We start from the raw sequence: 27,418 nt of genomic DNA, 5'->3' as shown, positions 1-27,418 counted from the left end.
TTCCATGTGTGCTTTTGCAAAACCTGATTAATTATTTCAGCTTTATTAAGAGGATTCTCTTAATAAATTAAATTCTCTTAAATTAAATGATGATCGAAGACAGGTGCAATAATAACAACCTTTTGTGCAAAACAAAATTGGAGGGGGGAGTTACAGGCCAGTATGTCCCCTCCCTCTGGATCTTGCCTCTGTCACTTCCTAGGCGAGCTTGAGAGCCGCAATCAGAGGCAATTAACAGGAGAGTTTCAGAGAGCATTTGGAGAGGCTTTCCTTCCATGTGCAGCGCTATGCGTGATACCAAGATGACTGGCAATGGAACACTGGCAGTGACCTGCAACAGATGTGCCATGGTGTCTTTGCTGCCTGAAGGCAGAAAGGGTTTCATGAAGTGGCTGTACGCACAGAAAAGATGCTTGGATTGGCAGGGCAAGTTGGGATGCTACTGAGACTCAGAGAAGCTGAGCAGTTCAAACAGAGCCAGGTTCGTACCCCAGGTTCAAGGAAGAATGGATCTGGCCACCAAAGATCTGGAGAGAGAAGAAGTCAGAGAAGAGGCCTGGTGGTTCATAACCACCAGAGGCAGGAGGTCACAGCAGCTGGAGACAGAGGAGGATGTGGCCACCAGAGAGAAGAGGACCAGGAGGAATTCCACATGGCTAGAAGTTTCAAATCAATACCGTGGAAACATTGAAAGATACCTGTCAATATCCAGCAGGTTCAAGGGAATATAGGACACATATATGGATGGCAGCTCAGCCCAGCCTGTAAGAAAATATCAGAGGGGTAGCCGTGTTAGTCTGGATCTGTAAAAGCAGCAGAGAATCCTGTGGCACCTTATAGACTAACAGACGTTTTGGAGCGTGAGCTTTCGTGGGTGAATACCCACTTCGTCAACGGCAGGTAGTGGAAATTTCCAGGGCAGTATATATATATATATATGCTAGCAAGAAGCTAGAGATAACGAGTTAGTTCAATCAGGAGGATGAGGCCCTGTTCTAGCAGTAGAGGTGTGAAAACCAAGGGGGAGAACTGGTTCTGTAGTTGGCAAGCCATTCACAGTCTTTGTTTAGTCCAGAGCTGATGGTGTCAAATTGCAGATGAACTGTAAGCTCAGCAGTTTCTCTTTGAGTCTGGTCGCGAAGTTTTTTGCTGCAGGATGGCCACCTTAAGGTCTGCTATAGTGTGCCAGGAAGGTTGAAGCGCTCTCCTCAGGTTTTTGTATATTGCCGTCCTATACTGATTTGTGTCCTTTATCCTTTCCGTAGTGACTGTCAGTTTGGCTCGATGTCATAGCAGAAGGGCATGCTGCATATTGATGGTATATTACATTGGTGGAATGCAGGTGATGAACCAGGATGTGTGTGCTGATTGGTTAGTCCTGTGACGGTGCGCTGGTGTAGATATGTGGGCAGAGTTGGCATCGAGGTTGTTTGCATGGATTGGTTCCTGAGCTAGAGTTAACTATGTGCGGTGTGCAGTTGCTGGTGAGAAATACATTTCAGGTTGGCAGGTTGTCTGTGGGCAAGGATGGCTTGCCACCCCAGACTGTGAAATGTGGGATCACGTCCAGATGGGTTGTAGATCCCTGATGATGCGTTGGAGGGGTTTTAGCTGGGGCTGTATGTGATGGCCAGTGGAGTCCTGTGGTTTCTTTCTTGGTTGTCTTGCAGTGAGAGGTTCTGGTACACGTCTTGCTCTGTTGATCTGTTTCTTATTCCTCGTGCGGGGTATTGTAGTTTTGAGAATGCTTGGTGGAGATTTTGTAGGGTGGACTACAAACTACAATACCAAACGAGGAAATTAGGAAACAGATCAACAGAGCCAGACGTTACCAGAAGCCTTCTACTGCAAGACACAACCAAGAAGAAACCCACAGGACTCACTGGCCATCACATACAGCTAGCTAAAACCCTCCAACGCATCATCAGGGATCTACAACCCATCTGGACAATGATCCACACTTTCAAGGTCTTGGGTGCAGGCCATCCTTGCCCACAAACAACCTGCCACCTGAAATGTATTCTCACAGCAACTGCACACCGACCATAGTAATTCTAGCTCAGGAACCAATCCATGCAACAACTCGATGCCAATCTGCCACATATCTACACCAGCACACCCATCACAGGACCTAACCAGATCACCACACCATACTGGTTCATTCACCTGCACGGCCACCAATGTAATATACGCCATCATTTGCCAGCAATGTCCCTCTGCTATGTACATCGCCCAACTGGACAGTCTCTCGGGAAAAGATAAATGGACACAAATCAGATATCAGGAATGGCAATATACAAAAACCTGTAGGAGGCGCTTCAACCGCCCTGGCACACTATAGTAGACCTTAAGGTGGCCATCCTGCAGCAAAAAAACTTCGGGACCAGATTCAAAGAGAAACTGCTGCGCTTCAGTTCATCTGCAAGTTTGACACTATCAGCTCTGGACTAAACAAAGACTTGTGAAGGCTTGCCGTTACAGAACCAGTTTTCTCCTCCTTGGTTTTCACACCTCTACTGCTAGAACAGCTCTATCCTCCCTGATTGAACTAACCTCCGTTATCTCTAGCTTGCTTGCTAGCATATATGATACCTGCCCCTGGAAATTTCCACTACCTGCGTCTGACGAAGTGGGTATTCACCCACGAAAGCTCACGCTCCAAAACGTCTGTTAGTCTATAAGGTGCCACAGGATTCTCTGCTGCTGTAAGAAAATGAATCTTGCCTGCAAAGGGTTCTCCAACTGTCCAAGGAAGACAGACAATCCTTGTTCGAGATTCAGTATTCGGAATAACCAAAAGAACATTCTGCAAGGGACAGGCAAACAGGACAGCATGCTGCCTTCACAGCTCCAAGACACGAGACGTTACTCTAAGATTGGACAGGCTTCTGAAGTCAACAGGCAAGAATTCATTGGTGATGGTTCGTATCAGCACTAACGACACTTCATTGCAGGATATCTCGCGGATAGAAAATGGGTTCAGAGGACTCGGAAGTGTGCTGAAGAAAAATGTCCAACTGATCTTCTCTGAAATCCTTCCTGTCCCACAAGTGAAGGAAGGCAGAGACAGAAGATTCCAGAAGTAAACCACAGGTTAAGTAAGTGGTGTAGGGTGGAGGATTTTGGTTTTTTGGAACATTGGTTCACCTCCCACGGGAAGAGGGGACTATATAGTTCAGCTGGCCTCCATCTCAGTAGAAGGGGTCCAACCTCCTTGGAGACAGGCTTACTAGAGTAGTCAGGAGCGGGTTAAATTAATAGCAAAAAGGGAGGGTAAAAAGAGGGATGATCTGAGCACACAGCACAAAATCAAGATGTTGAGAACAAAACTAATCAAGGAGCCAAAGGACACAAAGAGAGGAAATTACTGAATTGCCTCTACACCAATGTTAGGAGCCTGGGTAACAAACAAGAGGAATTGAAATTGCTCATCTGTGAACATAAGTTTGATCTACTTGGTAGAGGCTGCTGTGACCTCCTGCCTCTGGTGGTTATGAACCACCAGGCCTCTTCTCTGACTTCTTCTCTCTCCAGATCTTTGGTGGCCAGATCCATTCTTCCTTGAACCTGGGGTACGAACCTGGCTCTGTTGGAACTGCTCAGCTTCTCTGAGTCTCAGTAGCATCCCAACTTACTTACTGTGAGCATAAGTTTGATCTTAAACCTGGTGGGATGATTTGCACAATTGAAATGTTAAAAATCAATGGTTATACCCTGTTTAGGAAGGATCGAGTGGGCAAAAGGGCAGGGGGAATGAACTCTATGTCAAAAACAGCATTCTCTGTTTCCAAATCAATGAAAACAAACGAAAAGAAAGAACTTATGGATCAATGTCCTAAAATAAAGCACAGGATGGGGTATCAGCTCACAAAATTACGCTAGGAAACATAAAGAATCATTCCTTACACAGGTATCTATAATGTGCAGTGGGGAAAAGCTGCATGATCATGGGAGACTTCAATTTGGGGGAAGTACACCGGGGGTCTCATGCTGGCAGTACTAAAGTGTCCTTGGAATTTCTAACATTGTAGATGACAATTTCCTAAAGCAAAAAGTGTTGCAGTCAACATGAGGGATTTCTTTATTAAACCTTGTCCTAACAGATAAAGAGGAACTGATCACAGAACTAAAAATTAATGATAACATAGTTACAAGTGATCATAATTTCATCACATTTTTAATGTGCCAGCAGAATAAAGTCCAGATCAGTAACCTATATAGTTGGTACTTTAATAGGGCCAGTTGCACAATTCTGCTTCAGGCTGGGGACCATCTGGCTAAGCGGCAGTTCTGCAGAAAAGGACCTGGGGAGTACAGTGGATGAGAAGCTAGATATGAGTCAGCAGTGTGCCCTTGTTGCCAAGAAGGCTAATGGCATATTGAGCTGTATTAGTAAGAGCACTGCCAGCAAATCAAGGGAAGTGATTATTCCCTTCTATTTGGCACTGGTGAGGCCACATTTGGAGTACTGCATCCAGTTTTGGACCCCCCACTACAGAAAAGATGCGAACAAATTGGAGAGAGTCCAGCAGAGGGCAACAAAAATGATTAGGGGGCTGGGGCACATGACTTACAAGGAGAAGCTGAGGGAACTGGGATTGTTTAGTCTGCAGAAGAAAAGAGTGAGAGGGAATTTGATAGCAGCCTTCATCTACCTGAAAGGGGGTGGGTTCCAAAGAGGATGGAGCTAGGCTGTTCTCAATGGTGGCAGATGACAGAACAAGGAGTAATGTTCTCAAGTTGCAGTGGGGGAGGTCTAGGTTGGATATTAGGAAACACTATTTCACTAGGAGGTGAAGCACTGGAATGGGTTCCCTAGGGAGGTGGTGGAATCTCCTTCCTTAGAGGTTTTTAAGGCCAGGCTTGACAAAGCCCTGGTTGGGATGATTTAATTGGGGATTGGTACTGCTTTGAGCAGGGGGTTGGACTAGATGACCTCCTGAGGTCTCTTCCAACCCTAATCTTCTATGATTCTAAATCAGCTGTGAGGAAGAATTAAATCAGAAAAATGTGAATTATAATTTGGGAATCATGTAACAACACATTACTAGATGCTCAAAAAGTCACAATCCCACAGTTGAGGAAGAAGGCCAGGCTAGTTAAAAAAAAAACAACTACCTGATTTAGAAGGGAAGTGAAGGCAGCCATAAAAAAATAAAATCTAACAAATGGAAGAGAGGGGAAGTTGATAGTAATGAACATAAATAAGAAGTTAGGAATTGTAGAAAATTGATAAGGGAAGCAAAGGGACACAAAGAGAACTCTATGGCTGGAAGAGTTAAGAACAGTAAGAGTGAATTTTCAAAATATATTAGGAAACAAGGAGAACCCTGACAATGGTATTGGTCTATTACTAGATGGAAATGGTAAAGCTATCGATAAAAATGTGGAAAAGGCAGAAGTATTCAATAAATATTTCTCTTCCATAGACAACGGGTCTAATAGACCAGAGAAGGCTAAGCCTTCATTGGCACAACTGCTGCCATGGGACCCTGTAAGCAGGGTGGTCACCCGCTCCTGCCTTAAAAGGCTTAAAACAGCCCAGGGAGAGGGCTTTGGCAGGGAGGGAAAAGCGGGGCTGATTGGGGAAAGCAGCCTTAGCTGGGGGCCATGCCCCAATCAGGCTGAGGTTGGCTTAATAAGGGTCCAGCTAGCCCTTATAAGAGGGCTGGGGCCAGAAGCCAGAGAGAGACTCTCTCTAGCTTTGAGAGGGAGGGACCTGGCTGTAGGGAGCGGAGAGAAGGTACCTGGAATGGAGCAGGCCTGGGGGAAGGCCAAGAGAGCTGAGGAGCTCTGGCCTGGAAACCCCCCAGGCTGCAGCCTAGTGGAAAGCCAATTAGGTATTGGGGTTGCAGGAGGCAGCCCATGGGTAGGGAGAGGCAGAAGGTCCAAATCCCCCTTGCCTATGATGAGTGGCTTTTACACTGCAGTCTGCCCCAGTGAGTGGGGGCTAGATGGTGACTGGCAGTAGCCCACTACTGAGGCAAGGTGGGAATAGAGGGTTGGGGGTTCCCCTGGGTGGGGAGACCCTGAGACTGAAGGGTATATGGCCAAGGGGCAGCACCCCAGATAACGGGTCACTTGAGTCCAGGGAGAGATGTGGGGGCCAAGCGGCAGCGGGACACCAGCATGCAGAGGGCGCTGCAAGGCTGGAAAGGAGCTAATTCCCAAGACACCAGCAGGAGGCGCTGCAGGAGTGAGTCCCGCTCCATTACAGACCCAGATTGCGGTTTTTACTTATTATTATGTGCCAGGCAGGTTCCGGGACAGCTGAGGAGGTGGTATCTGCTATTCAGCTTCCCAGGTTCCTCAGTATCAACCTGGACTTGACAGACATTACTGATGAACCCGGGAAGTTGAGTAGCCCCAGAACCTCCATGGCACATATAAAAAGCTCAGAGTTCTTCCACTGGGTGGCTGAGGGAGGCGTGCCACCTCTCCCATTCTCTGGCCGGAGTTCTCTGCCACAGCAAGTGGGGCGGGGAGTGCTCAAGGCTCCAGCCACGGGGGATGGGGTCTTGTGCAGAAGGGGCAGGGCTGGGGAGGATGGCCTCCCCGAAGGGGGTGTCCACCGACCACCCATGTTCTGTTCTGTATCTGGAGAAAAAACAGATGATATAATCTCATCGTATGCTGATAACACACTGTGTATTCCACTAGTAGCTCTGGTGACAGCCTCACAGAGCTCAGTCTAGTGAGTTTAACAAAGAGACGGCTAAGAGGTGACTTGACTACAGTTTATAAGTATCTACATGGGGAACAAATATTTAGTAATGGGTCATTAAATCTAGCACAGAAAAGTCTAACACAGGGGTTCTCAAACTGGGGTCAGGACCCCTCAGGGGATCATGAGGTTATTACAGGGGGGATTGTGAGCTGTCAGCCTCCACCCCAAACCCTGCTTTGTCTTCAGCATCTATAATGGTGTTAAATATATTTAAAAGTGTTTTTAATTTATAAGGGAGGGGGTCAGACTCAAAGGCTTGCTATGTGAAAGGGGTCTCCAGTACAGAAGTTTGAGAACCACTGGTCTAACACGATCCAATGGCTGAACATTGAAGTCTGACAAATTCAGACTGAAAATAAGGTGTACGTTTTACAGTGAGGATAATTAACCATTGGGACAATTTACCAAGGGTCATAGTGGATCCTCCATCACGGATACATTTTTAAATCAAGACTGGATGTTTTTCTGAATGATCTGCTCTAGGAGTTATTTCTGGGTAGTTCTCTGGCCTGTGTTGGACAGGAGGTCAGGTGTTGCAAGGCTCAATACAGCTGGACTCCCAGTTGCAAGTGTTCTTAGTGCCCAGAAGTTGGATCTGAGAGGTGAATGGGAGTCGCTGGGAACTGTGTTGCAGAGATACAGAGGTTAGGAGTTGCTGCTGGTCTCAGTGGCCAGCATTATCCAGGGGCTCAAGAACATGACTGGATCCCAAATTATGGGCCTGCAGGGCCTGCTGGCCTAGTGGGAGCATGTTTTGCAGGACAGTCTAGCTCAGGATCATGTCCATGAGTTGCCTCTGTATTTCTGTCTTTTTCCAAGCTTTTCTCTGTCCACCTAGTGAGAAGGGCTTTAAACTAGTTTCAAAGGGGGCAGGTGGCAAAAGCCCATAGGTAAACATAGAAAAAGGCAATCTTAACAGAGGGTAGATGTTGGTGGGGATCATGGAAAATTACAATAGGATCATAGGAGAACAAGAGGGAAATCAGTGAGGGAGGCAGCTCAATATTTTAGATGTTTATATGCAAATACAAGGAGTATGGGGAATAAGCAGGAAGAACTGGAAATATTAGTACCCAAGCTAAACTGTGACTTAATTGGCATGACAGAGACTTGGTGGGATAAATCTCATGACTGGAATACTGGTATAGAGGGGCATTGCTTGTTCAGGAATGGCAAGCAGGGAAAAAAAGGGAAGTGGTGTTGCATTATATATCAAGAATATATACACTTGTTTTGAGGTCCAGAAGGAGGCGAGAGGCAGACGAGTTGGAAGTTGCTGAGTGAAGATAAAAAGGGCGGGGGGAACAGGGGCGATGTCATGGTAGGGGTCTACTGTAGAATAGCAAATCTGTGCAAGGAGGTAGATGAGGCATTTCTAGAACAAATAGAAATATCCCAAACCAAAGACCTGGTAGTAATGGGGAACTTAAACTATCTGTTGGAAAAGTAATACAGCGAAATGCAGAACTTCCAGTAAGTTCTTGGAACACACTGAGGACAACATTTTGTTTCAGAAAGTGGAGGAAGAAACCAGGCAAACAGCCGTTTTAGACTTGATTCGGACTATCTAGGAGGAATTGGGTGCTTGGTGACTCAGGGCAGCTGGCCCATAACTCCAGCTTTGCCCAGCAAGCACAGGTAGCAGCGGTTGCTATGACCACAGGGTGGTAGGCAGGTGTAGGGGGAGCCACACCTCTGGGCAGTAAGAGGGAAGGAGTAGAGCCTCTGACGTGACGCCTCTCCCCACTCTCAGCCCTGTGTTCACTGTGGCAAGCTCCCTACACAGCCAGAACTGGCTGCTCATGCCTCCTGATCCCTGGAACAACGGCACGAGGCAGGGACTGGGGACCCAAACACAGAGCCCCCAGCACTGCTGCTCCCAGGGCACCAAGGCCCCCTCATCCCCACATTGCAGTGTGAACCCCACGCCCAGCGGCCTGGCCAGGGCACACTGGCCTAGAATGCTGTGCAGCATGATCACTCTGCCCAGCTCAGCACAGGGCTGCATGCCAGAGAGGGACACATCCATGGGCTGCACTGCTGGGAGAAGCTGCACCCTGATTGGATCCAGCCCTCAGGCTGCCTGCAAGCAGCCCAAGGAGAGGCCAAGCTGTGACTGCTGGCAGAGCCAGGGCATGAAGGGTGGGGCCCCAACCACGCATGGGACCAAGAAGGCTGCTCCGCGTTGGGCAGCAGGCAATAGTGCTCTGACCAGGACCGGCAGCGCTCCATAGCGTGTTCTCAGGCAGTCCAAGAGTGCCACCTCCAGGGCAGAGGCAGAACTGCAGCCACGAGAGACCGCCCCCCCGGGGAGTCTCAGCCCTGGGACTGAAAGCAGGGAGTGTGGCAGGAGCCCAGAAGGGAGAAATGGGAATCACAAGGCAGTAGGGAGCACTGTTCAGATCTGACCTCTGGCACCCCAGGCACCCAGCAGCCACCTGTTTCCTGGGTATCCCGTTCCCTCCTCCCCCAAGTTCTGGTAGGGTTGCTAACTTTCTAATCACACATAATTGAACACATCTTCCCCACCCCTGTCCCGAGGCCACACCCCTTCTCTGAGGCCGCCCATGCTCACTCCATTCCCCCTCCCTCACTTTCACCAGGCTGAGGCAGAGGGTTAAGGTGCAGCGGGGTGAGGGCTCTGGTTGGGGATGCAGGCTCTGGGGTGGAGCTGGGGATGAGGGGGTTGGGGTGTGGGAGAGGGCTCCAGGCTAGGGCTGGGGGATGAGATGCCAGGGGGTATGGGCTCTGGGTTGGTGGTGTGGGTTCCAGGTGGGGCCAGAAATGAGGGGTTCAGGGTGCAGGAGAGGGCTCCGGGCGGGGCAGGGGGTGGGGGGAGGTGAGGGCTCTGACTGAATGGGTTGGCTTTAGGGTGGGACCGGGAATGAGGGGTTTGGGGTGCAGGAAGGGTCTCCAGACTGGGACAGAGGGTTGGGGTGTGGAGGGGTGCAGAGTGTGGGCTCCAGGAGGGAGTTTGGGTGTGGAAGGGGACTCTGGGCTGGGGCAAGGGGTTGGGGTGCAGGGTCCCACCGGCACTTACCACAGCTCCCAGGAAGTGGCCGCCAGGTCCCTGCAGCCCCTAGGCGCATTTGTGGCCAGGGAGTCTCTGTGCACTGCCCTTGTGCAGCAGGAACCTCCCCTGCAGCTCCCACTGGTCGCGACTTCCGGTCAATGGGAGCTGTGGAGCCTGCCTTTGGACAGCATATGGAGCCTCCCTGGCTGCCAATGCTCCTAGGGGACACAAGGACCTAGCGGCCGCTTCTGGGAGCCACATGAAGCTAGGGCAGGCAGGAAACCTGCCTTAGCCCTTAGCCCCCACTGCACTACTGACCGGACTTTAATGGCCCGGTCTGCAGTGCCGACTGGAACCGCCAGGGTCCCTTTACGATGAGGCGTTCCAGTCAAAAAATGGACCCCTAGCAACCCTACACTCTGGGCTGGACATGTCCCCATTACCTTCTGGATGCAGATAGCAGCCTGCTCACGGTCAAGCTCCCTGGCCCCACTGTCCCGGGCCCGCCTCTCTCGCTCCTCATCCCGCCGGATCTCCCACATGAACTTGGAACGAAGGCGGCCCTGGCGCATCCGCTCTGCCATCTGCACCAGCTGCACAGCCTCGTCACGCAGCATGGCAGGCCGGGACGGCTGAGGGAGCAGAGCACAAAAAGGGCTAGGGAATCTGTGCCCCGATCCATCCCATGTGAATCCCAGCCTCATAGCACAAGGAAAAGCAAAGCCTGCACGCCCCATAGCCAGCCCCAGCCACAGGGCACCAGGAAAAACAGATCCTGCACATCCCATAGCCAGGGGCACCAGGGGGAACAGAGTCTGCACGCCCCATGGCCAGCCCCAGCCAGGGCGCCAGGGAGAACAGAGCCTGCACGTCCCATAGCCAGCCCCAGCCAGGGCGCCAGGGAGAACAGAGCCTGCATGTCCCATAGCCAGCCCCAGCCAGGGGCACCAGGGAGAACTGAGCCCGCACGCCCCATGGCCAGCCCCAGCCAGGGGCACCTTGGAGAACAGAGCCTGCACGCCCCATGGCCAGCCCCAGCCACAGGGCACCAGGAAAAACAGAGCCTGCACGTCCCATAGCCAGCCCCAGCCAGGGCGCTAGGGAGAACAGAGCCTGCATGTCCCATAGCAAGCCCCAGCCAGGGCGCCAGGGAGAACTGAGCCTGCACGCCCCATGGCCAGCCTCAGCCACAGGGCACCAGGGAGAACAGAGCCTGCACTCCCCATAGCCAGCCCCAGCCAGGGGCACCATGGAGAACAGAGACCGCACACCCCATGGCCAGCCCCAGCCACAGGGCACCATGGAGAACAGAGCCTGCACTCCCCATAGCCAGCCCCAGCCAGGGAGAACAGAGCCTGCATGCCCCATGGCCAGCCCCAGCCAGGGGCACCAGGGAGAACAGAGCCCGCACACCCCATGGCCAGCCCCAGCCAGGATCCCAGGGAGAACAGAGCCTGCACGCCCCATGGCCAGCCCCAGCCACAGGGCACCAGGGAGAACTGAGCCTGCACGCCCCATGGCCAGCCCCAGCCACAGGGCACCAGGGAGAACTGAGCCTGCACGCCCCATGGCCAGCCCCAGCCACAGGGCACCAGGGAGAACTGAGCCTGCACGCCCCATGGCCAGGCCCAGCCAGGGGCACCAGGGAGAACTGAGCCCGCACTCCCCATAACCAGCCCCAGCCACAGGGCACCATGGAGAACAGAGATCGCACGCCCCATGGCCAGCCCCAGCCAGGGGCACCAGGGAGAACTGAGCCCGCACACCTCATAGCCAGCCCCAGCCACAGGGCACCAGGGAGAACAGAGCCTGCACTCCCCATAGCCAGCCCCAGCCAGGGGCACCATGGAGAACAGAGCCCGCACACCCCATGGCCAGCCCCAGCCAGGGGCAGCAGGGAGAACGGAGCCCGCATGCCCCATGGCCAGCCCCAGACAGGGTGCCAGGAGAACAGCCAAGGCGGGCCTGCTGCACTCTCCCCAGGCTTGACCACAATTACCTGTCAAACCGATCCAGGGCCAGACCCAGACACCTCATACATGAGAACCACTGGTGACAGGAGGCCATGGTCCCTGATACAGCTCCATATCCCTAAATGGCCCTGGCAGAGCCCCCACTTCCTGCCCAGCTCCCCCCTGGGACCACACCCAGCCTCAGAAAGCTCACACTCCCCTGCCCCCCACCCCCCGCAGGCCTGATATAGACTCACCCCTCCTTTCTGCCCTGCTTTCTCCCATGGGCTCTGATACAGCCCTGCCCCCCCTCCTGCATCTCCCTCCACAGGCCCTAGAACATCTTCATTCCTCCTTCTGACTTGCACCCCTCACAGACCCTGGTACGGCCCCTTCCCTCCTCCTGCCTTGCACCCCCTAGGCTCTGATACAGCCCCATCCCTCTCTCCCGACCCATGCCCATCCTGGTACAGACCCCACCCCTCTTACCTGTTACTGTTCTGCACACTCTCCTGAACTCTCCCCACGCCTCCCACTACACTGCCACCCCTACCCCCCGCCCATCCTCTGGGGCCTAGCACAGCCCTGCACCCCCAGACCCTCGTGCAGCCCTGTACTTCAGGTGGGAGTCCCCTCGTCAGAGAAAGGGGCAGCCAGTGGACTATTATCCCTGTTATAGGCAGCCGCAGGGCAGGCACTCACCCCACTGGGCATGCTAGGCTCCACCCGGGCCAGGATCTCAGACAGCACCTGCTGACGCTCCTTCAGGGCCTTGGCTCTCTGGTTCACAAAGTACCTGGGGATGGGCACCTCCATGTCAACCTAGGGAGAGAGCATAGGAGCCTCCCCATTAGTGCATCAGCTCCGGCCTCAGGGCCCCTCCACCCCAGCCTTTGCACCCATCCCCGCACTAAGAGCTCCCTCTTCTGACCAGGGGCGTAGCCATGGGTAGGCCACGGTCCACCCACTTAGCATCCAGACCCACCCCCACAGCCCCAGCTCTGCTCTGGCCCCAGCGCTTGCCCCGCTACACCCGCAGGGGGCCCCTGACCAGCATGTCCATCGCCCCCAAGGCCGTCTGGAGAGGAAGTGGGGGAAGCAGCCCCAATTCCTCCTGCCCCCCATCCCTTGTCATTGCCCACCCGCCGCAAGTCGGGCCCCACTCAAGTGTCCCAGCCTGGTTATGCCACTGCTCCTGACGCTGCTTTCACAACCCCCCTATTGCCACCGGCGCAATGTTATGATAAGTAATGGGGTTGCTATGATGCAAGAAGCTCCAGCCTCTTCACACCACTCAGCCCTGCTCTCCCCTCCCCTCACTGGTCTTGTGTGGCACAGGGGAGCAAAGAGCCCAACAGCTCAGTGAACTCTGCTCTCTCCTCCCCTCCTGTGAGCAACAGGAACAGGCTGTACCCCACTCCTCACCCTCCCGCACCCAAAGGTGCCCCTGGACCTGCCCCCCAAACCTGGGAAGCAAGAGAGGGAACCCCATATCTGCAAATTGATTGCTTAATTATTTGCTCCATTATCTTTCCGAGTACAGAAGTTAAGCTGACTGGTCTGTAGTTCCCCAGGTTGTCCTTATTTCCCCTTTTAGAGATTGGCACTAGATTTGCCCTTTTCCAATCCTCTGGAATCCCTCCGGTCTTCCTTGACTTTCTGAAGATCATCGCTAATGGCTGAGATAGCCCATGGAGAGTCCGAAAAGATTATGGCCACTCCAATTGCCCAGACATTTGGCACCTAGCAACCAGTATGGCCCACCTTCCTTAGGAAGCCAGCAGGGTGTCACCAGCTGGAGAACAAAGGGCTAAGAAGGGCAGGTGACAATGTTTGCCAGGAACAAGGACAAAGGAAGGGCCAAGTAAGGTTGTTAGGTGCAGGCTGCTGGAAGGAGGAAGATGCTCCTGGACTTAGACTAACAAGGGGTCAGAGAACTCTAGGACTGACCCAGATGGACTGTGCTATAACTTTCTGTTCTCTCGGTTAACTAAGGATTTTCTACACTGTGTTCCAGACATATAATAAACCCTCCTGCTTTTACACCACTGCTGAGAGTCCCTGCAGACTAAGAAGGTGGCAGTGCATAGCTCCCTTTGGGGGTACAAGTCTCCCTCAGGTGCCCATCTCAGGTGGATTCACCAAAGGGAGCTCACGGTGTGATGGAGGGGTGCTGAAGGCTCCGAGGTTCAGTTCCAGGAGGCAGTGAAGCCAAGTGGATTGCCCTAGTGAAAGAGTGTGATCCTAAGGGGGTCTGGCTCCCTGAAAAGGTCCTCCCTGGGACTGTTCCAAAGCACTGAACTGCGGCTCTGTGCCAGCTTGCATTCCTTGATTAAGAACTTTGCATTTGACTATATTAAAATTGATTTTGTTTGAATGGGCCCAACTTCTAAGTTAACTCTAAGCTGCACAGGCACGCAGCAGCCTATCAAGCACCGTGCAGGTGCTCAGGACTGCAGCAAGGAGAGATGCCTCTCCCCCAGCCCTGGACCTGCCACAGTGGGGAGAGGCGCCTCTCCCCTAGCCCCCAACCCAGCCCCAGACTTGCTGTGGACAGGGGGAGAGGCCCCCGACCCCAGCCCAGCCCTGGACCTGCTGCGGATGGAGAGGCATCTATTCTGCAGCCTCAGCCCCAGAGCTGCCACGGCAGGAAGAAACGCCTCTACCCCTCATCAGCCCAGGTGCTGTTGCAGGGAGAGAGAGCTGGGGGGAGTCCTCTCTCCCCACCACAGCCCCAGAACACCCATCTGTACCCCAAACTGTTCATCCCCAGCCCCACCCCAGAGCCCACACCCACAGCCAGAGCCCTCATCCCCCCACACCCCGATACTGTGCCCCAGCCCCGAGCCCCTTATCCCCAGCCCCAGCCCACAGGTACTGACTCTATGGGTGCTCCAGGGCTGGAGCACCTACAGGGAAAAATTGGTGGGTGCTCTATACCCACTAGCAGCTCCCTGCCCTGTCCCCCCACCCCAGCTCACCTCCACCTCCTCCCCTGAGCACGCCGCCTTGTCCTCCTTCTCTCCCCTGCCTCCCAGCACTTGTGCCGCAAAACAGCTGTTTCGTGCGGCAAGCTTGAGGGAGGGGGGAGTAGGGGGAATGTGGGATGCTTGGGGGAGGAGGCAGGGCTGAGGCAGGGATTTGGGGAGGGGTCCAATAATAGCAGGGATGGGCAGAGTTAGGGCAGGGGTGGAGTCGGGGTCAGGGCACGAGCACCCACGGGCGCAGAAAAAAGTTGGTGCCCACACGCCCAGGTGGAACCCTCACCCCCTGCACTGCAACCCCCCCAAATCCCTCAGCACCACCCTGGAACATGAATTTTGTTATGTGCACCAATATGGAAGTGATGTGTCATATGTGTAGGGAAAATTAGAGGGAACATTGCAGCTTGCCAAGCACTCTAGACTGCTGTGTGTGACTTTCCTATCCTATCGCTATTGCTCCCTGCCAAGCTTGGTTTCAGCATAAATTTTATTAACAGTGATCAGTGGAATCTTACTCCCTCCAGAACCCCACTAGAAACACCCCCACTCAATGCTGCCCCCGATAACTACTTTTTGAGATCTGTCGGTTAGCCAGCTCTTAATCCAGTTAATAGTGCTTTATTGTCGTGTCGTACTAGCACCTTACAAGTCAAATGTGTTAATTCTAGGCAGATATCGTTATCAACCAAACTGGTAATCTCCTCAGAAAATGAAGCCAGATCTGGTGAGCTGACCTGTTTTCCATAAAAACTTGTTGACTGAAGTGACTAAGTGGGAATGTTCTTAATTTCTCTGAACACTGTGCCTGCCTCAGTTTTCCCTATGTATTGCTCAAGTATCTAGGTGGTGGGATAAGGGTGTGTGAGCTTGCAGAGACCTAGAAGGCAGGTGTGAGTACCATCTTCACGGAGAAAGCTGACACCCTATAACCTTGCAGTCCATGGCCCCCTCTTCTGCAAGGTGTTGGGAAGAGAGATCAGGTGGCCTTTTTGCCTGGGAAAGGGACAAAGGACAGGAGGAGGGGCTACAGGGGGTCAGAGGCTGGGCTTCTGGAAACTAGTCTCAGTCCAAGACCAGGAGATGGGAGGCAGAGCCCAGGGCTCTGGACACAGCCCCCCCACCGATGGTCTCTGCTGAAGGTTCCTGATATCTGTGCTAACAAGGTCTATTCCATGCTGTATTCCCAACAACTAATAAACCCTTTTGTGTTACACTGGCAGATAATCACGGCAAGCTAGAGATCAGGGTGGCATTGCTCCCTCTGAGTGTGGAGTGCCCGGGATCCAGATAGGATTGCCAACCCTACAGGATTGGCCTGGAGTCTCCAGGAATTAAAGATTAATCTCTAATTAAAGATTGTCATGTGATTAAATCTCCAGGAATATGTCCAAACAAAGTTGGCAACCCTAGGTCCAGAGCAAGTGGACTCATGAGCCACAGGTGGGCTGGAGGCTCAGAACGGTGCAGTTCCAGGAGGTGGTGGAGCCCAGCGCTTAACATCTGAGAGCGAGTGGACCCCGAGAAGGGCTGTTGCACTGAAGGGAGGGGTCCTCCCAGGGACCATACTGAGCAGAGGGCCTGTGAGTCTGTGACAACTGGCATTATTTTTCTATATTTCCATTTTTTATCATCAGCTCTTCCATTATTTTGCCTGGGGCTAATGTCAGGAGACCCGGCCGATAAGTACCTGCCTACTTGCGCTCTTTGAAAAGGGCCAATAGGAGCTCTGCTCCAGCCCTGTGGAATGTCCTTGGGTCATGGGGCAGCCGCCCTTCATGGGGCATGAGGGGCCAGCCAGTCTGTGACCACCTTAGAAAGGCTCCACTTTGGGGCAAGCGGCTACCTAGTAAGTGAGCACCATTAAAGGTTATCTAAGCTCAGAGAGGGGACGTCCCAAGGGAGACAGGGAAGCTCCTGCGGAGAGGAGCTCACAAGAAAGGGCTGTGTAGGGAGCCTAGAGCAGTAGTTCTCATGCAGAGGTACGCATATCCCTAGGGGTACTCAACTCACCTAGATCAGGGTTTCTCAACCTGAGGGTTGCAGCTGTAAGGGGTGAGAGGTTACAGGATGGGGTTAGGGGGTCACAAGTGCAGGGCTGGCATTAAGAGGTGATAAGCAGGACAACTGCCTAGGGACCCATGGCATAGGGGGCACCACAAAGCTAAGTTACATTGGCCCTTCAGCTCTGCCCTCTGGGCTCAGGCTTCAGACAAGGTTCACACATGAAAACAGTTCAAGTATCCCACTGAACTGCAAGTACAATATTTATATTTACTCTATATTATAATTATATGGTAAAAATAAGAAAGTAAGCAACTTGTCAGCAATAGTGTGCTGTGACATTTGTGTCTCATTTTGTAAGCAAGTAGTTTAAGGGAGGTGAAACTGGGGGTACATAAGATAAACCAGACTCCTGAGAGGGGGTACAGCAGTCTGGAATGGTTGAGAACCACTCACAGAATATCAGGATTGGAAGGGACCTGAGGAGGTATCAAGTCCAGCCCCCTGCTCAAAGCAGGGCCAACCCTAACTAAATCATCCCAGCCAGGGCTTTGTCAAGCCGCGTCTTAAAAACCTCTAAGGAAGGAGATTCCACCACCTCCCTAGGGAACCCATTCCAGTGCTTCACCACCCTCCTAGTGAAATAGTTTTTCCTAAGATCCAACCTAAACCTCCCCCACTGCAACTTGAGACCATTGCTCCTTGTTCTGTCATCTGGTACCACAGAGAACAGTCTAGATCCATCCTCTTTGGAACCTCCTTTCAGGTAGTTGAAAGCAGCTTCAAAATCCACCATCATGTCTTCTCTTCCTGCAGACTAACAATCCCAGTTCCCTCAGCTCTCTTCTAATCATGTGCTCAAGCCCCCTAATCATTTTTGTTGCCCTGCCACTGACTCTTTCATATTTTCCACTCTTTAGTGTAGGGCCAAATGACACATTCTCCAATGAGGCCTACCACAATGCCACATAGAGGGATATCAATCCCTCAATCTTGCTGCAATGCCCTACCTTATACAGCCCCAAGATGCTGTAGCATTTTAGCAACCACAGCACACTATTGTATTATAATCCAGCTTCTTCATCCACCATAACCCTAGGTCCTTTTCTTGCAGTCGGTCTAGTCTGGCAGTGCATGGAGATTTCTTCATCTAAGTGCCAGGATCTGCACTTGACTTATGACAGGTTTCTTTGGCCCAATCCTCTAATTGTCTAGGTCCTCTGTATCCATCCCTACCCTCCAGCATATCTACCACTCCTCGCCAGTTTTGTGTCATCTACAGACTTGTGACTGGGGTGAGTCCACGCCCGATCCTCCAGATCATTCATGGAAATATTGATAAAACTGGGGGCCCCCCCCCAGCCGACCTTGGGCCACTCACTGAACAGGGCTGCCAACTAAGCACATGGAGCCATTGATCGACTACTGTTGAGCCCACATGATCTAGCCAGCTTTCATTCACCTCTATAGTCCATCATCCAGCCCATACTTTAACTGCTGACAAGAATACGTGGGAGACGTACAAAAAGCTCTGCTTAAGTCAAGAATAACTGTTCACTGCTTATCCCCTCATCCCAGAGTCAGTTATCTTGCTCATAGAAGGCATATTAGTTTTAGTCAGACATGACTTGCCCTTGCTGATCCACTGGCCTAGCGCTAGGATGAAGCCTCTCAGCAACTCCCCAAAATGGGACCAATGTAAAAGGTGTCCTAGAATGGGCGACCCTAGAGAGGCTGCAGTCAGTAGGTATCCAAAAGGGCCTATCGCAATCCAGGGTCTCCCAGTCAGGGGCCAGAAGCTGCCCTGGTGAGGCTAGCCACTTTCCCAGGAGAGAGTCACAGCAATAGTCCCTCTGGCCCCTGGCTGCAGAGAAGGATCTTACCGTGATAAAGGCAAGAGGCCTAACACCAAAGGCAGAAAGCAGAATAAGAGAAGTCCTGGGCAAAGTACGCACTACGATTCAGGAGGGAGACAGCTTAAAAACTACCTCATCAATCAATCAGCTGGATGACCAATGCAGATATATACAAAATGTTCATCTTGTTAATACATGAAACCCTTCACAAAGGGTGCTCTTTAATAGCTAACGGTCTGTTTAGTCTTGTTCATTGGTGACCCCTTTCACACAGCAAGCCTCTTACTGTGATGCCCCTTTAAATGAAAATGGGTTATTTACGGGGGGGGGGGCGCTAGTGGTTGTCTGCCCCACAGAGCTGACACCTCCCACCCACCCCCATCTTGCACCCCCCCCCCATGAGTGGGGGGGGTCACACCCACCCAGTTCAAGAACCCCTGGTCTTATTGCAATGCTATCCTGAGTGAGACGGAGGGAGAAGGAGACTCAAGTAAGGGCTCACCTGTAATACCATAGCCATCTGCAAAGGGAAATCTGGTTCAGCCTGAAAAGACAACACCACGGTATCCCAACATTTACTAAAAATGTAACACCAGCAGGGACTAGATCTCCTCAGCCAGCTCTTTTTGGACAGTTGGGTGCAAGTTTATAGATTTCAAGGTCAGAAGGGACCATTGTGGAGCATCTAATCTGACCTTTTATATAAGACAGGCCCTAGAACTTCCACAAAATAATTCCTAGGGAAGATCTTTTCTGAAAAATGTCCAGTGTCGATTTTAAAATGGTCAATGATGGAGAATCCACCACAACTCTTGGCAAATTGTTTCAAAGGTTAATTAATTACTTTCACTGTTAAACTAGGACTTATTTCCAGTCTGAAGTCTCACTTCCAACTTCCAACCCCTGGATCATGTTAGATCTTTCTCTACTGCATGGCAGAGCCCATTAAGTATTTATTTGCCATGTAGATACTTCTAGATTGTAATCAAGTCATCTCTTAACCTTCTCTGTTGGAAGGATCTGTTCTGGGTCCAGTGTTACTTAACATGTTTATCAATGACCTGCATGTAGAAATAGAGCGCATACTGACCAAATCTGCAGATGACAAAGCTAGGGACGAGTGCAAACACTTTGGAGAATAGAGCTAAAAAAATCAAAAGGAAAGGAATCTTGATAATTGGAGAACTAGGCTATAAACAAAAGTGACTAACAGAAAATGTGAGGTGCTACACCTAGGGAAGAAAAAACAAAATGCACAAAAACAGACTGAGGGATGATAACTGGCTTGTCAGCAGCACCGTGGATCACAACCTCAACATGAGTCGACACTGCGATGCTGTTGCAAAAAAAGCAAATGCAGTTTTAGGTTACATTAACAGAGGCAGAGCATGCAAGTCATGGAAGGTAATAGTTTCCCTCTACTTGGCACTAGTCAGGGCTGGCGCTTCCATTTAGGCAGCCTAGGGCGCCAGGATTATTGGTGAGCAGCATTTTGCTGGAGGGGGCGGCAGGTGGCTCCGGTGGAGCTGCCGCAGTCGTGCCTGCGACGGTCGGCTGCTCTCGCGGCTCCAGTGGACCTGCTGCAGGCACCACCTGTGGCAGCTCCACTGGAGCCTCAGGACCAGGGTGTGGAGCGGCAAAATTGCCGTGCTCCTAGGGAGCTAAAACCCCTAGCACCGGTCCTGGCACTGGTTAGGCCTTAGCCGGAGTACTGTGTCCAATTTTGGTCAACAATACATAGAAAGGATGTAGAGCTGAGCAACAAGGATGATCAAAGGGATGGAATGCAGCCCTGTGAGCAAAGACTGAAGGAACTGGGTATGTTTAGTTTGAAAAAAAGAGGCGATTAAGAGGAAACATGACAGCAGTCTTCAAGAATTTGAAAGGCTGCCATAAAAAAAAAAAAAAGATGGAGAAAAGTTGTCCTGCCACTGTGGCAAGAGAGAATGGGTTCAAACTACAGCACAGCAGAGTTAGATGAAATCTCAGGAAAAAAAAAACTTCCTAACTGCAAGAACAGTAGGACAATGAAACAGATGCCTAGGGAGGATGTAGAAGCTCCTTCACTGGAGGTTTTCCAAAAGAGGCTGAGTAGCCCTGTCTTGGATGGGTCAGACACAACAAATTCTCCATCCTGGCAGAGGATTAGACTAGATGACCCTTGTGGTTCCTTCTAACCCTATGGTTCTAGGATTCTCTTTAAGAGAAAGACACTGATTGAGCAGTTTGAGTCTAAGGCATCCTTTAAGCATTCATGTGGCTCTTCTCCGAACCCTTTCCAATTTAGTCAACATCCTTCTTGGACTGGGGACACCAGAATGGAACACAGTATTCCAGAAGGGGTCACACTAGTGACCAAGACAAAAGATAAAATAACTCATGTTCAACTGATCATCCACCATTCCCCAAAAATCTTTTAGAGTCACAACCAGGGGTGGCTCTAGACATTTCGCCACCCCAAGCACGGCAGCATGCCGCAGGGGGCACTCTGCCGCTTGCCAGTCCCACGGCTCCGGTGGACCTCCCGCAGGCGTGCCTGCAGAGGGTCCGCTGGTCCCGCAGCTCCACTGAAGCCGTGGGACCAGCAGACCCTCCGCAGGCACACCTGCGGGAGGTCCACTGGAACCGCGGGACCAGTGGACCCTCCACAGGCATGCTGCCGAAGTCACCCTGCCTGCCGCCCTCCCGGCGACCGGCAGAGCACTCCCCCAAGCGCACGCTTGGCGTGCTGAGGCTTGGAGCCACCCCTGGTCACTACCTCCAGGATAGCCCCTCATCCTGAGAGTATGGCCTACATTCTTTGTTCCTAAATGTATACAATTAGCAATATTAAAAACTGCACTGTTGGTTTGCATCCAGTTTTCAGAGCGATTTAGATAGCTCTGTCAGTGATCTGTCATCTTCCTCATTTGCCATTTCCCCAATTTGTGTGTCATCTCAGTGATGAGTTTGTTTTCATCTAGGTAATTGATCAAAATATTAAATAGCATAGGGCCAAAACTGATCCCTGTAGGACCCACTGAAAATACACCTGCATGATGACAATTCCACATTTAAAATTACATTTGGAGACTTATCAGTTAGCCAGTGTTTAATCCACTTACAATCAAGTTACGTAGGCCTGCTGATTTAAAAATGTTTATCCTTAGTAGATCCGGTCTAACACTCTCCTTGGTTACTAAGGGACTGGAAAATATTTCATGATCCTCATGTGATAGGAATACATCATCCTGCTTCCTTCCAAATGCAGAATATTTATCGAACACTTTGTTCATAGTGTACTTTTAGAAGTCCTTATTGTCCTTAGGCCTGCCACTCTCAGATTTTTCCCCTGATGTCCTTAGTTTCCCTTATCAATTTTCTACACTTCACAACTTCTAATTTATATTGATTGTTATACATATTCCTGTGATGGAGTAGGGGCTGTCTGCATGGGGGATGGGAGAGCAGGGGAGGACTTTAGGGGATGGACAATACCTGAGCCTGTAACCTGAGCTAGGCAGGGGGGGATGAGAGGTCAACACTTTTGCCCAGGAAGCTAGACAAAGGAAGGGGCCGGCTGGAGGGAGTTAGTTTCAGTTTTGGTTTTGGGCTGGGTGGGGGGAAGTCAGGGTATCCTAAGCTGGGATCCAAGCACCCTGAACCCCCAGAAGGACTTGATTGAGGGGTCTTGACTGTGCCAACAAGCTCTGCTGTAACCTGTATTCCTGTTGTCCAATAAACCTTCTGTTTTACTGGCTGGCTGAGAGTCACTGTGAGTCCCAGGAAGAGGGGTGCAGGGTCGGACTCCCCCTCACTCTGTGACAATTCCCCATTTTCTATTTTTTTTAATATTGTTTTCTCGTCTCTAATTGCTGCCTTCACTTCCCCACTGAAAGAGGATGGGCATTTAGTCAGTCAAAGTTGCCCTCTTTCCCGATTGTGGAATCAGCTTCTTGGTCAACTAAAACTCTCCTTAAAGAGCTCCCAATTTTCTGTCACATTTTCTAGTTTAATTTTTCTCTTGCAATCAATTTCAGTGAATTTCCCATAGGAAAACTGAGTCTTTTGAAACACCAAGTATATACACATTACTGGTAAGGACTGTCCTCCGTTCACCTATAATAAATGCAATCAGGTCAACGATCACTGGTCCCTAGGCAACCAAGAGTTTCCAGTTCAGTGATTGATTAATTTCTATCCAGCATAATTGACAGTTACTTTGTGTTGGCTATAACTTGTGTTAGAAAATAATCTATAACTTTTAGAAACTCTACTCTGTTTTACTACTGGCCATGCAACCTCCACCAAATTAAAGTATCCCACAACACCACACTCTTTTCACACATTACAGAAAGGTGCTTAGCCACATCCTGTTCTCTATTTTAATTTGGTCTACAACAGTGGTCGGCAAACTTGGGCATGCAACCCTCAGGGTAATCGGCTGGAGGGCCATGAAACTTGTCTACATGGGCCAATTGCAGGCATGGCCCCTTGCAGCTGCCAGTGACTGCAGCTTGCTGTTCCCAGCCAATGGGAGCTGCGGGAAGCAGCAGCCAGCACATTCCTGCAGCCTGCGCTGCTGATTTTAAGATTCCAGTCATGTGACATGTCCCACCAGGTTTCAGTAATGCTATGGAGAACAGAGAAATCTGAATTGTTTGTGTGATTATATGTAATTCAGTCTACTGACCTGATATTATCCTGGGTGACTGCATAGAGTTGAATCAAAGGAGGCTATAAAGGAGAACAAGCTGGAAATGAAACAATGACAGAGATAATGTATCTCCAGGGACAATGCCAAGAGTCCTTAAGGGAAAAATGGGTGAACAGGTTACTGGAAAATAACCTGGCTGGGGGATAAGGAAGGTAGGTAACAGGCCTATTTTTCCCCAAGGCTAGAGCCTAAAGTGAAAAGAACCCTGCCTTAGGGGTGAGCAGGGCCCAGCAGCTCTGAGAGAAAAGCTGCAGGAGCTAAGCTGAGCTGTCAGAAGGCTGTATAAGGAAGGCAGGACCTTTAGGAATGTGGCTGAGGCAGCTGGGCTCACCTGAGAAAGGTGCTAAGCTGTAGGTGAGACCTATCAGTGACAAGTTTTATAGTGCAGGCCTCCTGCAGAAGTGATGGGACTCATCATTTCTGTCATGCGTAAAACAGATTTTGGAGACGTGTGTGTGCGCTAACACCATAAGATAAAACACACACATCCAAAAGCTAACATTTTATCAGAAAATTTCATCTAACTGAAAATCTGCACAACAGCAGTTTGAGGACTTACACTATGGATATTTATTACTAATGTGGTATCAAACTGTGTGCTGAACTTTAAAACAAAGCAGCAAGGCACAGCCAAGATGGAAAGATGGCATGGATAATATCAACCTTTCCACAAATCATAATTTAGTGACGGACTTCTATTTGATCTACTGTCAAGTTTATCACAGAAAATTAAGGAATCAGTTTTCTAAGCTTTCCCCAAAGAAGCAAAAATATTGTAACATGATGAAAGATTCACTTGACACCTGGCAAGGAGAGATGCCACCTTTGCAATCTAGATAACTTTGAGATAAGCATACAGCAGCAACTACAATTTACAAGACGTAGGTTTGTGGCCATCTGACAATAGGCGAGGGAGTTCCTCTGCTCTTAAGCGGCATTGTTTGACAGACACTTTGTCCCTCCCAAACAGTGCATATAGCAACACAGAACGCCAGGCCCCATTGGCTCTGAGAACAAACTCCTGCTCTGCTCCCGTGCTGAACAGGGACTGCTCAGCAAAGCACCTCATCTTACATATACCCCAGCCCATCCACACAGACCCCCAAATGCCCCACACATACCTCAGCAACCCTCCACCACCCCCATCTCATCAGCCCTGATGCATACCCCAGCCCTGATGCACACTTCAGCCCCTGTCCACAGCTCCCAACTCCAGCATCCCAAAACACCAATTCACTCTATAACAGCCCCACCCCTCACCCTGCAGTCCCCTAATATTCCCCACTCACCCTGTAGCCCCCACTACGCACCCCCAGCCCACCACACTGCTAGGCACTCACTGCCCAGCCCCATGGAGGAGTGCTCTGCTCCCAAGCCAGAGCAGCTACTCCAGACTCTGGCTGACCAGTGGCTCCGCTCACTCCCATCGCCCACCTGTACCCTCACACTGTGGGCAACATTGAAGAGAAAAAGAGGTGTCCTGACCTGGCACACAGGAGTGCAGCACCACTCAGGTGTGGCCCAGGTAGCTGCTCATCCATCATGGAGAGCCAAACCCAAGTGGCACTGAAATCCAATAAGCCTGGTTGCAACACCACTCACTCAAAATTGTACCCCTTTCCCCCCACCCAAATGTCAGACAGGAGCAGCTGGGTCAAACCTGAGAAGTGTTGCAACTTCACTCATATTTGGCTCAGCCACCCTTCCATCCTCATGACAGAGGGATAGATGGGCCAAATCTGAGTGGTGCTGTGACCCTGTGTGTCAGGTGATGTGCCAGAGCATCATTCCATCTTGGATTTTAGGTGCTGGAGTCACTCTCCAGACTGCTCCAACACTACGCCCTGGATCTTACGGACCTCCTGTGGTTTACCCATTCCTCTGCTTGCTGTGCATCTTTGGGTGAATGGACAATGCATCTGTCTGGAAGAAGCTGCCAAGTCACTTTAAACAGCAGCAAGTCAGAGGCACCGAGAGGACTGTCTTGCATATACCAACTGCAACTGGGCCAGTCATGACAACATGGTTGGAAAGAAGGGGTCTGTGACACCAGGATCCAGTCTGAGAGGTAGAACTATAGGCACCCCTTCCCCACCCCAGAGACAGAGAGGGAGCAGAACCAGTCACCTAATGGGCACACTCAAGAGATTCCAGAGGTCAGACATTGCTCATTCTGTAACCACAACAGGATGGTGGAAATAGGGGGTGACCTAGTCTAAAGGGAGGTCACCCTGGGATTTCCATTCTGGCAGATTGCCTGTCATGTGCAAAGAGCATCCAGGGAGAGATCACACACACACAGCTCATACCTGAGCTGTCACACATACCAATTATAACATTTCTCCCCATCAGTGAGACATTCCATTTCCTCTTGCATATTATCCAAACTGCTAATACTGTATCACAATCCTAGGAATCAGACATCTTCTCTTCACATTCTTTACCACTGTTGGAAGCAGTGTCCCCAGCCAGACACTGCACTGTGGTCAGTATCTGCCCTACAATGCTTCCTCTTCATAGGGGGAGGGAGCATGTTTCCGAGATGACCCCACCCCAGAACAATACACCCCAATGACACTGCAGTTCCACAACAGCAGTGTGCAACCCCCACATGACATCAGTACAGAGCACCCCACCAGCACTGCCCACCCTGGGCCAGTAGAGTCCACCCCAATGACACTGCCCGTCCCTCACCCAGGGCCAGCTCAGTGCTCCAACACTGCACCTTTGCCTCCCCACCCTGCACCCACCCAACACTGCCACCCCACACCAGTACAGTGCACCCCGACACTGGGCACCCACCCTAGGGCAGCACACCTCAACACGGCCCCATTCCCACCCTATGATGCAGCATCCCCCATCCCAAGACCAGCTCACTGCACATCTTATGCCAAGATGCTGCAGCCCAAGGGTCCTGCCCTCCCTTTACTCCAGGCCCCTCTCACTGGGGTGAGCTTGAGGTCCTGCAGCACGTCATCCATGTAGTGATACTCTGAGAACTCAGTCTCCACCATCTCATTCTTGAGCTCCAGCACCCGGCCCATCACCCCATCGAGCATGTGCTGTAGCACCCGACGTTTCTGTGGATGCACCATCTGGTCGTAGCAGGTCTCCAGGCAGCGCAGGATCTGTGTGTAGCGCAGGAACAAGGTGGCCAGCATGTGGAAAAACAGCCTCTGGTCCTTCTCAGGCCGTGGGGGCTGAGATGGCAGCTCCTGAGCCAGCAGCTCCTTCAGGGCAGCCTGGGACTCGAGCCACATCCTCATGTATGTGCTAGAGAGATCAGGACATCTCCTCAGGGCCAGGGGGCTGGAGATGTGACCACAGCCCATGCTGCTGGGACCCAACTGCCCCCTTCTCCTCCCTTCAGAGGAACAGCTCTGGCAGCCAAGCCCCAACCCCAGGGCCCACGGGCTGTTTGCATGGGGACTGCACAGAACTGCAGCAGGTATAATTCACCGCTTCAGTGATTTGGGATTATGTCAGTGTATGGACCGCCCCAGCTTAGAGCACCCACCTCCCCTTCAGCAGCCTAAAGTCAAACTCAGACTGCCTCTTTCTGTCCTTCACCAAACCTCCACCCCATCAGCCCAGTGCTCACACCTCCCCATGCTGTACTGATCTCCCACCTCAAGCAGATACCTGCCCCACAATACCTCAGACCCTCACAGGCCTCCCATTGCCCACACCCCCCATTGCCCCAGTGCCCACACCCCACAATACCCCAGTGCCCCTCAGCCACCCTCCCCTTGCCCCAGTGCCCACACCCCACTGACCTCCCCAGGCTGACACCCCACAATACTCCAGTGCCCAGGCCCCACATGCTGCACTGACTCCTGTCCCACACCACGCCCGGGGCCTCTCCCACCAAGGTGCAGCCCAGATTTTTCCCCAGCCCCCTACACCGGGCCTCACCGGCTGGACATGGTGCCCACGCCTGCCCCGCTGTGCCCTCCGGGGCTGCCCTGCGTGGATGAATTGTCCCATCACCCTGGAGACCAAACCCTGCCCCCCATTGTCTCCATGAGAACAGCCCTGATCAGTGGAACACATGGGAGCGGAGATTCCCCTGCCCCCGGGAGCCCCAGGCCTGGCCCGGGTAGGTGGCCCGAGCTGGCAGCGAGCCCCTGCAGGCAGCACCCTGGTCCTGCACAGCCTGGCCCCAGGGGATGGCCCCTGCCGCCCAGGC

The 27,418-nt window shown here is 51.6% G+C and overlaps 1 protein-coding gene across 1 annotated transcript in view; it reads right to left on the bottom strand.

The window, feature by feature from the left end:
* Positions 1–26,561, bottom strand: part of DRC11L (dynein regulatory complex subunit 11 like) — a 63,244-nt gene extending 36,683 nt beyond the window's left edge. Inside the window, exons 1-3 of the mRNA XM_075063412.1 lie at positions 26,175–26,561; positions 12,395–12,514; positions 10,184–10,372 (exon numbers count right to left, since the gene is read on the bottom strand). Coding sequence (XP_074919513.1) covers positions 10,184–10,372; positions 12,395–12,514; positions 26,175–26,561 — 696 coding nt within the window. The remainder of the gene's footprint in view (positions 1–10,183; positions 10,373–12,394; positions 12,515–26,174) is intronic.
* Between the last annotated feature and the right edge of the window lie 857 nt (positions 26,562–27,418).

Source organism: Chelonoidis abingdonii, chromosome 2 (genome assembly GCF_003597395.2).
Source record: "Chelonoidis abingdonii isolate Lonesome George chromosome 2, CheloAbing_2.0, whole genome shotgun sequence".
Lineage (NCBI taxonomy): Eukaryota > Metazoa > Chordata > Testudines > Testudinidae > Chelonoidis > Chelonoidis abingdonii.
The sequence above is the reverse complement of the archived record's forward strand: the minus strand, read 5'-3'. Positions and strand labels throughout refer to the sequence as shown.